This window comes from Nicotiana attenuata, chromosome 8 (assembly GCF_001879085.1).
Source record: "Nicotiana attenuata strain UT chromosome 8, NIATTr2, whole genome shotgun sequence".
In the NCBI taxonomy this organism is placed as follows: Eukaryota; Viridiplantae; Streptophyta; class Magnoliopsida; order Solanales; family Solanaceae; genus Nicotiana; species Nicotiana attenuata.
The window spans coordinates 21,428,072-21,440,161 of record NC_031996.1 but is presented as its reverse complement, the minus strand read 5'-3'; the positions used below and the strand labels follow the sequence as shown (position 1 = coordinate 21,440,161).

At 36.5% G+C, this 12,090-nt stretch overlaps 2 protein-coding genes across 2 annotated transcripts; one reads left to right on the top strand and one right to left on the bottom strand.

Annotated features, from left to right (window-relative positions):
* Positions 3,094-4,182, top strand: LOC109231551 (glycine-rich cell wall structural protein 1-like). Its single transcript, XM_019397212.1, has one exon. It carries the CDS (start codon positions 3,094-3,096, stop codon positions 4,180-4,182), a length of 1,089 nt encoding a protein of 362 aa, XP_019252757.1.
* Positions 7,556-11,726, bottom strand: LOC109231044 (the record flags this gene model as incomplete). The annotated part of the gene is given in 7 exon segments (XM_019396573.1): positions 7,556-7,758; positions 8,322-8,427; positions 8,642-8,814; positions 9,894-10,052; positions 10,134-10,253; positions 10,334-10,598; positions 11,475-11,726. Coding segments are annotated over 6 exon segments (831 nt in total). The 3' UTR covers positions 7,556-7,728.

Genomic DNA, 12,090 nt, shown 5'->3' with positions numbered 1-12,090 from the left:
TGCACAAGCATCCACACTTTTTTTTTATTTCCTATCCGGTGTTCGGTATTTACATCGGGGTCTGACTAAATTCGGATTCGTTTCGGAAAATCCCACATTAAGGGGTAAAGCGCTCCCTAACAAAGGCGACTCCATAGCCACGGACTCGAATCTGAGACTTCTGGTTAATGATGAAGGAGTACTTACCACTCCACCAGAACCCTTGTTGGTCAAGCATACACACTTTGTTTCTCTTCCAAGATATGATTACGCTTTTGGATATTTTTTTTTTTTTTAAAGGTCAAGCTATGGGGTGTTATTTAGTGATAATATATAAGGTGATTCTGACAATCGTAATTAAAAAAAAAAAAAAAATAGTCCTTCATTTCCAAATTAACTGTATTAAAGATTTTCGGTTGGTTATTCTAAGATGTCAACTGCAATTAATCTTAATCCAGAAGTTTTATGTGACCAGCTTTTACTCTTTTCAATACATTTTTTTACAATTAATTTTTGAAATATTTTGTAGGGTATACAAAAGCTAATTAATCACATATTGCATCAAGCCACTCACTTCGGGACATTAAAATTGCAACCTAAACCAGGAATCCTTGTCTAATTAAACTGATATATAGCTACTGCGTTATAAAAATGCCCGTATCGCCGGTCAGCCACCGTGAAGATTGGTTGACTGGAAGTGTATTAATAAAGTAATACAAATGATACTCCAATGATTAGATGCTTCGACATAATAAATTAATTATTCTAAGTAAATGATGCAAAAACCACTTAATATTGTTTTTTTATAACTATTACTCCCTTCTTCCACTTTACTTGGTACTATCATTTTATTAGTCTACTTAAAAAGAATAATATATTTTTATATTTCCATAATGAGATATTTTTATATCCATCCATATAAATGCTTTGATATTGTTTAAGATCATTAGTTTTAAAAAATTTATAATCACACCGTATTATGAATATTTAAGATCACAAACTATAAAAGTTTTTTTTAATTAAATTTTGTGACAGTCAAATAAAATAAAACGGATCGGAGTATTGTTTAGTTTACTTTTTCTTTGTCCTGTTTTCACGTTTCCTTCGGACTATGGGGCTTTGTGATTATTTATGCACCTTAAATGAAGTCACCAATGTTTACACTAAAGTGTTCTAACACAAAGGAAAAAGCTCCATTAAATTAGGAGAATTTTAAGGAGACAAAGAATTCTTCTATTTGTCTGTCTTTAGGTGGACTCTGTCAATAGTTTGGGTGCTTTGCACTATTAGTGAGAAATTTCTTTTAAATAAAATTTGATTTACATATAATAATATGTTCTCTTTCTGAAAAAATTGATATGGTAATGAATAAAGTAGTTTTTAATTACTATTTTCTTATTAGTCCATTAAAAAAAACTGATACACTTTTATATTTAAATAAAATTATACTTCTCGTTTTACCTTTAATGAGTAACTTTTTACACCCGTAAAAGATTTAAGACAATGTTTAAGGTTGCAAATTTCAAAAGCCTCCACCCCACCCCCCCCCCCCCTTTAAATTTGTGTCGATTATGAATAAAAACTATTGAAATTGCATTAATGGGGTAAAAGTTCTCTGTAATATATACGGTCAAACCTCTATATAACAACATTATTTGTTCCGATATTTTTTGATATAGAGGATATATATATTATAACATAACATAAAAATCAGTTTCCAGAAGAACATGACTTTTATAATGAATGATTGTTATATAGAGATGCTGTTATAAAAACTTCTAACTGTATACGTATATAAGTAACTTATAACTTAAACCTTTTGGCGTAACTGGATGCTGATTGAAGTAGAATGACTAGCTAGTTCAATGAAATTAGTCCCAAAGGTGTCCACTCACAAGTAGAAACTTCTAGACGTATAAAGTGGTCCTTAATTCGGATCAAAATCTCGAAGTAAACGGAATGATTGTTGACTTTCTGAGATACTGTTTGGACCATGAGAGGCAATATGGGTGCCATTATCGGCTGCATTTTGTTCCTTTGCCACAAGTACACTTCACGTATCCAATGGAATGCTGCTGGTAAAAACTTACTCGCACTGGGTGTTTACACTAAATCAATAAATACATGACATGTGTCTTGTATATGGACTTCAATCATTTAACCATGATAAATTATATACATTCTCATCTAATTAAATTAATTAACCATGGTGAGTTAATATAGTTTGGTGTAAACACCCGATGTGAGTAAGTATTTACCGAATGCCACTATACCTATAATACCAATAACTTTTTCCTACCTTTTTATTTTCCTTTATTCATTTGGTTTCTCAATAGTTATTTTTCCAACTATAACTCCTACTCACATGGGCTGCACAAACAATTTCTCAAAATTGAAATTTCTCTGCTGGACTTTCTCTTTTCTCTATACCAATAGAAATACAATCTTTTATACTCTAATTAATCTTTGGTATATTAGAAAATGGCATGTAGAGCTATAAAACAGAAATGACACCTGGAACTCATGATCAAAACGAATCCAAAGTCTTCATTAAGAATACATTGATTTAGTGAAGATATAGTCACCAACTCCACTATTTCATTGTCGATTATCATAATGTACGAACACTAACATGTGTAAGCGATAGGTTTAATTAGTCACATACAGCCCCGTTGCTTTTACTACCTTAAAAATTCCATGAATTTATATTTGGTTCGCCACTTTTAAGATTTCTCTTGTCGTTAGACACTATAATTGGAATTGGACCGAACCAAGATCCTTTAGTTGGGGGAATTCTAGTACAGGCAGATGCAAAAAGTAATGACAACATGCATTGCAGCGATATATTTGTACCAACTAAATATCGAAAATATTAAGTGCCCGGCTAGTTAGTAGCCTGTCAAAGTCAATGTTTGACCATTATTCTTTTTATATTTCAAGACATGCATTTTTTAAAACTTACCCGTTGAGGTATGGCCAAATGATTGCATGAATAATGGCTATAAATAGGGGAGGTTCTTGCACAAAGAAGAACCAAAAGAAGTGGAAGCTCAAGCTGGTCAGTACCCTCACTACTTAGTCTGAGCTAACATTAACTTGTTATTTGAAAGAGCCATGGCTACTTCTAGTCGTTCTTTCTGCGTGGCTCTTCTTGTACTAAGCATTGTTATGGCATGTTTGAAGGAGGGACATGGAGAGGATGGAGATGATTATTGCTACTATGGTGGCTGGCGTGGATGCAAAAATCATGTTGGAGGAGGAGGAGGAGGAGGAGGCGGGGGCGGTGGTGGTGGAGGAGGAAGTGGTAATGGAGGTTCTGGGCATGGAGAGGGTCATGGTGCGGGGGCAGGTGTAGGTGTAGGAGGTGGTGGTGGTGGTGGCGGAGGTCATGGAGGTGGTGGTGGGAATGGAGCTAGTGGTTCAGGTCATGGTGAAGGATTTGGAGCTGGAGTTGGTGCAGAAGGTGGTGGAGGCGGTGGTGGGTCCGGTGGTGGAGGTGGCAGTAGTGTTGATGGAGGGTATGGTCATGGAAGTGGTTTTGGAGCAGGCGGAGGTTTTGGAACTTTTGGAGGACGTAAAGGTGGTGGTGGTTTTGCAGAGGGAGCTGGAGGTGGAGGAGGTGGTGGGGGTGGCGGTGGGGGTGGTTCAGCAGGAGGATCGGGTCATGGTAGTGGCTTTGGTGCTGGAGCTGGTGTGGGAGTCAGCGGGGGAGGTGGAGGTGGTGGAGAAGGTGGTGGTGGCGGCGGTGGCACCAATGGTGGGTATGGTCATGGAAGTGGTTTTGGAATGGGTATAGGTTTTGGTGGAAATGGAGGTGGAGGAGGAGGAGGAGGAGGAGGAGGCGGAGGTGGAGGTGGTGGCAGCAATGCTGCCGGTGGAGGATCTGTTCATGGTAGTGGATTTGGAGCAGGTGGTGGAGTTGGTGGCGCTGCCGGTGGTGGTGGTGGAGGCGGTGGAGAAGGAGGAGGAGGAGCTGGAGGAGGAGTTAAAAATACTAGCGATGACAATGGTGGTGGTGAAGGTTATGGTGAAGGATATGGGCATGGAGAAGGCAGTGGCTATGGTGGAAACAATAATGGTGGAGGCATTGGAATGGGATTTGGAATGGGTATGGGATTTGGTTTTGGCATTGGAACAGCTGGTACTAGTGGAAATTCTAGTCCTGTTGATGAAGCTAGCAAGAATGTTGACAAACAACCCTAAAGGTCTCAGTGCCAACTTTGCTCAAAAGATGAAAACAAAATAGTCAACCAATAATTTGCCATGCAATTTGTAGTATTTGTTTTTTTCCCCTGTTCTAGTATAACGAGAATAATTCGGATAAGGTTACCGAGAGATAGACAGAGAAGAGATTTATGAGTGAAATTGTACTGTACAATGCCATGCACAATGAGCAAATATGATATATTTGTATTAGTATTTGTTTGCCGATTCGTTCAGAATAAAGGGATCTTTTACCAATTTCTGCAGTTTGACAAAGCAATGCTTTTCCTTTCTTCTCATTCTTCCTTTTTGGGTATACGATCGAAACATTTGGTTCATTCTCCCACTGTCCATATCTGGATATCCTAGTTTGAATAAACATACATGTTAAAGTGAGTTGAAAATATTATTGTAACAAAACGGCGTGAGCTAATGGTACATAAAAAGTTTGTTTATGAAAAGTATAAACTTGCGGTTTGATGAAAAAGTGATTACTGCAATCGTTCTTCTTAATCATATGATAATAAAAGGAGCTAAATAGAACTAAAAATAAACTTGATTTTTAGCAAAGTGGAATAAGATTCAGGCAAAAACCTTTCAAATTACTAAAGTTGAAATGGGAGAGAAGCCAGGGATAATCCATAAGATAAGTGAGAAAGAAAAAAGAAGTACCAGAATTCCCTTTCCTTCTTTCGCTTAAGAAAGGAAAGTGAAAAGATGTAGCTACAATTTTATGTAAGGGTCCCCACTATTTTCTCTTAAAATTTTCATGTACTTTTTTATGTTCTTTTCCTTTCATTTATCTAGTTTCCAAACAAAGGTGAGATTTGAACTCCATGGGCCTAAATTTGGATCTTAAAGAACTCGAATCCTGTGATGATTTTCTTGAGACCCAAATTATGCCTCATAACAGAGCTCATAATGACCTCCGTAGTCAACAGAAAGTGAAAATGTAGTGTCTTTTTTTATGATGGAACTCATTCTTTAAGGAAAATGTTCTTCTAAAAATGTCTTTCATGGAAATATTTTCTTGGAAATGCTTTCTGGTGTTTGTCTGATGAGCGAAAAATACTTTCAGGAATAGAAGTGATCAGATAGTGTTTTGATGAAAGTTTATAGTAATAAAGGTTAATAACAAATATATGCTATTGATCCTTAACCAGCAATTTCCTAATCCTCAACTAGGGGTGTGCATTCGATTTATCAATTCGATTTTGACCCTTATCGATAATTACTCATCGATTATCGATTTGTACATATGCTTATCGTTATCGTTTCAATAAGGTTTCGATTTTTTTCGATTTCGATTTATCGATTTTGGGGGCTTATCGATTCGGTTATCGATTACACCAATAAGAAAATTTATGGGATTCCACGGAAAGTGTATCGCTATAAACGCGCCTAACTAATATGGACAAAAAGAAGCTAAAATAAGACGAACACCATTTATAATATAAAAATTGTGTCAACAAGCACATGCAACAAAACTAAAGTAAGGGATCAAATGTATGCCACCAACACTCCAACGGTATAAAAAAAACAAAATAAAACAAAACACATCATCACGGCTAATTCTGTTTTCCATTAATTTGAACTTCATTCCCTTGATCTTTAAATATGATCATTCCTTAAATGTGGTAAAGGAAATAATAGGTTAAGGGACTTAGGGTAAAGGAAAGGGTATAGATTAGGGAAAATAATATTGTATAGCCGCTTTCAAAATAGTAGCGGAATATATACATTCTGTATATTATATTAATCTGCACAAATAGGTAATTACTCATTTAACAAGTGTCTACAGTCTAGGGGTGTGCATTCGATTTATCGATTCGATTTTGACCCTTATCGATAATTACTTATCGATTATCGATTTGTACATATGCTTATCGTTATCGTTTCAATAAGGTTTCGATTTTTTCGATTTCGATTTCGATAACAAATAATCGATTCGATTTATCGATAAACCGATCCGAATGCACACCCCTATCCTCAACTACCTCACCTATGGGCAGATAAGTGCAAGACTGTGGAGAAACTGAAACCGGTAAGATTTCAGAATATTACATTCATGAGCTAATTAGAATACATGCTCAGGTTGTTTTGTGAAAAAAACCAGAGTATGGATGGGTCAAGTTGAATGTTGATGGATGCCGTAAAGACAACCCTGGTACAGCAGGTGGAGGAGGAACCATCATGGTGGTCTAGTGAAGGCTTTTGCGGACTGGTATGGGCATTGCAGCAATATTATGGCTGAAGTGAAAGCCATCTTGCAGGGTATCCGAATGTGTAGCAGTCTTGGCCTCATGAATGTGATTGTGGAATCAGATTCATTATTAATGGTCAATATGATCAACAGAAAGGTGACGACTCAATGGCAGATCAGGGAGGTGCTTGAACAGATTTGGGAAATGCCTAATACAAGCAATTTTCAGTTTTACATAGCTTTAGAGAGGGCAATTTGATTGCAGATCAACTAGCAAATTTGGAGGAATTTACAAAGTTTCAAACTATCTTCACGCTTTCTCTTCCTAGGCAGGTTAGAGCTTCTCTGAAGGCTGATCAAAATGGCATGCCTAATTTTAGATTTAGGCCAAGAAGGAATGACTTTACAGTTAATGATGCCATTATGTGAGAGTACTAAGTTTAGGGTTCCTCTTCCTTACTTGTAGCTACTATCATGTACAAATGCTAATTACATATCAGAGTATATGGAGGAATCTGTCAGTTTTTGGCCAACTTCTTATGTACAAATGCACATTAGGTTGAATTGCATCAATCTACACTATGTAATCGAGGCAAAGGTTTATGTCCTCCTCTGTGTTATTGTGATTTTTGGAATGCACAGGTTGGAGTCAAGCCTAACTCCTCCATCACTATGATGGACTTTTGGTTTAATATATATATATATATATATGTTAGTATAAGCAGTAATATAAAGTTAAAAGTTCAAATAATTGCCCAAAAATGACTTCCTCATTAGAAAACTGAAAACAGCTTCCTCTTGTTAGATATGCAGTGCATACTTCAACTCGAACTATATGTAAGTACAAGGAAAATTTAAAGACAAGTTTTAAGAGCATGCATATCCAAGAAGTGGTGCTTTTATTTCTTTAAATCCCAAGATAAGTGATCAAATTTGAGTTGGGAAATAACTCGAATTTTGACTTGGAAATATTCTTCGAACCAAAGTTCTTAGTATTTTTTTTAATGACAGGTGAATTTAAAGTGTTTTTCCCTCTTGTAGATTATTGAGCTGGCCCTGTTGGATAGCTAGTTTCGATCTACATCAGAATTGCACTTCTGGTACGCTCCAGCAGTTATATGTTTTTTTATCTTATATGCTCTGACTCGCTATGAAAGTAGCCTAGCAATATGTTCAAGCAAGAGTTGACAGTGAGCAGCCTCTGAAGTATTTGCATGTCAAACAAACAATAATATAGCAGAATAGTCATGTTAACAGAGCATGGACAAAGGAAAGAAATGTACATATATATCTTGCTGAACTATGTTTCATATTGGTGAAGTCCGAATTCTGGATCTACTGCTTTATCCTCTAGGCCATTGTGGACTCACAACCTAGAAAGAACAAGGAAAAAAGATACTTTGTAAATAAGAAAGAACATCTTACGAATGAAATACCAGAAATTTCAAAAAAAAGAAAATTGTTTGTCTTCGAACAGTTTCTTATGCTTAATAGATCATAAAACAAGAGATGATTGTTGTGTCCATTTTTTTTTCCTTAATGATTTTCTATTGCTATGTTAGCTTTTTATTTTATTTTATTCTCTAAGTTTTAAGATCCTTTTTTTTACAGAAGGGAGAAAGGTTTCTAAACCCTGTTAAAACCAAACCAGGAGTACTAAAAGCCAATGATTTAAGATCTGTTTGGTTTTGTTTCGAGGCAAAAACCAGACGATTCTATCCACGAACACATGGAGATACAGTAGTGTCCTGCTTTAGAATTTCGGCATTGTGGGTTCTGAGTTGAGATCTAATTCTATCTATACTTGTTTTCCGCATGCCTCAGCACTGAGCTATATCAAAACCGGTGATACTATTGCTGAATCCGCCATTGCATATTCCTGGTCATGTTGTTTTGGAAAGAATATTAGAAGTACAAAGTTGTCAATTGAACTTACCTCTAGAGTTGTAAAAACTAGTCTCATCCGGCTAGCAACAAGTGATGGCTCTTCAGCATGACCTGCAACTGCCATCTGCTCTAGTTGGAGAGTCTTCACTGGAAGCCTTCACGAGAACAGCATGTTATTAATACACATGATACCTATCTTGTAGACCTGAACGGAAGTATATCAACCAATTAACTACGCTCAATTCTTGAACTAAATGAAATATTAAAGGAAAGTTTCATAAAATTCCTCAAAAGCAAAATGGTTGATGACAGGTTTTTCTTTTAACAGAAAAATATCTTTTAAGATGGTATGCCCTCGGGCAACCTTACCATGCCATTCCTCTCACAAAGTATGCGTTTGCGATAATTGCACAGAAGCCTTTCCACTGGACTATCATTTCATCAGAAACTGAGGGTGTGGATGACCATCGAACTATAGTTGGTTGAGGTGTACATAGAATGGTGATGAATATAATGCTCAACCACATAATACACTCATCAACCTGCACCATAACCAGGTGTCATTAAGTAATTATCATCACATATCTTCTAGTAGTTATGGTGGTTCTCACAATTACACCAGAACTTGCAAAAAATACATGTAATCAACTGATTTAGAAAACTTGTATCCATTTAGCGATGAGGAAACTCAGACATCTTGAAGCTTTAACACCTATGGGAGCATTCTGGAAAGGGATCATTATGCAGTAGCATGGATGAAATGTGAGAACATATAAGCATGCTTATTCTTTTCCAGATAATTTTTCCCATCCCTAAATTAGGGATGAATCCCTGATACAATCAGCCAATATTTTCAGAATGAGAGCCGATATCCAGAGTTTTCAAGGAAACTTCTCAAGAAGAAATATGTTGCTTCTAATCAAAATCCTCAAGGCTCCTGCGAAACTAGTCTCTCTGAAACCAAACAGCAGTATAACATTTTATTTCGGGTGTATGCTAGTGTTACTTTAAGAAAAGAGGCATTATAACAAGAACCTTTGAGATATTCTAACTTGGTGCCTATGGAAGTGCTCTTCTCACAGTCACCGGGAAGGAAGTCAACGATTTGGCAATTATAAAAGTAATTAATCTGGAAACTTTTCTCTATGTTGTCACGAACAGTAACAACTCTAACCCTTAAATATAGCTACTACAGTTTTGCATAAATGTGATTAATCAATAGAAATACCGACAGTGGTGTCAGCAGTTGTTCAATGATCTGAAGGGAGACATGGAGAAAAAAGAAAAAAACAACAACATAGAACTAAATAATTAATACATAATGCGCCGACATTAGATTTGGCCTCCATTCAACTGTAGAAAGTAACGTCCAAGCAAAAAGGAATATGTACCGAGATAAGTTTTCACTTTGAGATGCGAATAAATGCTGCTAAGTATCTACCGAAGCACCTTCATTCAACTTTCTCTTTATCATATTACGGAATATGTACATGTTGCACAATCCTAGATGCAGAGATAGTAGCATCCACAAGGTGCCAGAAAGCGTCCAATCATATGATGGAGCATATGCAATTCCTTCCCATCCACCCTGCCTAGTTGGTGTAAAACAAAAGTGACTCACCTCCTCAGATGAGATCTTGGACTTCAGGGTGGTACTTCCTCCATATGTTTCCATGGCTCCAATTTCAGCACCAGATTCCTTCAGAGCAATCAGTTCTTTCCTCAATCCTTCATCAGTAGATCCCAAAGCATATGCATTTACACCAGCACTGATGAACTCCTGAACGATCAGAATCACAACAATGCACAAAGAAAGCAACAGAGAGACCTAATAGGGGAAGGAAGAAAAGATTGAGAATACTTTTAGGTTGTCACCTCCTCCACGCTCAAGAAACTTCTTGTATCTCTTGAACAGGCTGATAGCTATATTTCGCGAGGAGCGATACTCATTTTCAGGTGAAGTGGCATCTTGTGACAGGCACTGAAGCAATCACAAAAAGAAGAATTACATAAAGGTAAATTACATGTCAAGAGAGCGAAAATGTTCTAATAAGCGCTTACCAGCAATCTATATGAAGCGGCATGCTGAGAGAGTTTATAAGTTTTCAGTTGACTAAGCCAGTTCCAAGAGAAAGAACAACTGCTGCCTCCTTTAGCAGGATAACACACAAGGCTAGCAGAACTACGACTACTAATCAAAGGAAGGACATATTTAGTCTTGCAAGGAATGGCTTCATGCAGCAAACTAGTATCCAGAAATGATTGGCAGCTGCTAAAGGCTTGTGGATTCTGAAGCCTTAACATTGTCCAACCATGATATGCTCACCTTGAAGCAACAGGAAAAGAGAAAACAGTGAGATTCAAAGTATAATTTTGTTGCCTACTAACCATCTTCTGGAGCATTTTCAGAAATATGCAGAAATCAAAAATCTATAGCAGCTGTGCAAATACTTTCGTACTTTATCAAGTTGGTGTTGCAAAGGATGAATTTATATGTAGACATTTCCGAGCTATTTAAACCATTCTATGTTTGCTTGAGTAGGTCAAACTGGTAAATTAAAGAGAAACCAAATGTTTTTTCTTTCGTGACTTCAATTTATGTGTTTCTTCTTGACAATACAGCAGGCTTTTGCTCATATTCTTCAAGTATTTCTTCCGAATAAAACCTTAATCTAATGATTAGTAACTAAGAAATTGCAATCTACTGCGATCGACACTTTCAACTAGTTAAATTACATTATGATCATATCTATTATCTGTCACCTTTAGTGGATAATCCAACAAGAAGGTTTTTGTCTACTAGCAAGCATCATCTACAACTCTAATCTCTACACACGACAACAGAAAGGTGCCAGCAGGGACAACTACAACAACTAGGCCTTAAGCTTAAACTAGTACTCCTCTATATCCATTCAGCTCTATTCCCATTTCATTTCAATACTGGAAAAATAATTTGTGTTGAAAATTTTTGGTCCAAGAATGATGCTGCGTGCAAATTTGAGATTCTATTTCATGCTAAAAGACCACAAACCCATAAAGAATTTGAATGAAAAATGAAGCTACTGTACAACATCAAGACTCACATGGATAATTTTGGCACAAGAAAATTGGAAGATTAAGATGATGCACAGTGATCATAGAGGACAGAAAAAAATCGTGTTCAAAAGAATAAACTTGCAGAGTTGTGAAAGCTTAAACTAACCTTATCAGGGACCTGGTCACATCTGCACAGGAAGATATATATGCAATAAAGAAAGACAGAGTTCAGTTCAAAAAGAACTGGAACAGAAAGAAAGATGAAGAAGATAGCCACGTATTTATTTTTTTATAGATACTAAACAGGCAGATAAAGGATACTTGAATTTTGTGAAGATATATGTGAAGAATCTATTGGACAATTTGCTATGCGCCACAAATTTCAAGAATGGTCCTCAGTTTTCTTCATCTGAATCCCCTTTTATTTTCCACCAAATTCTCCAATTCCGCAGCTGATTTTTCTACGTTTGACCTTTCTTTGTCACGCTACACCAACTTTTGGTTGTCATTTTTTACCGAGGAGAAAATCCAAGTGAAATTAAGGGTGCACTTGATAGATGGAAGGGAAAATGTCCTAATTTGTCCTTGTTTTATTTGAAATTGCTTAATTTTATCTTTCATTATACCATAGGTCTATTCATGTATCGAGAAAGATGTTCTCTTCCTAACATTTGAGAGTCCCGTCGAATAATTTTCTTTAGCATTTACACTATTTCAATATGTATTTGTCAGCCAGAAAAAAATTAGATATTTGAGGGGCCACTTTGGCAAGCCCCCCCCCC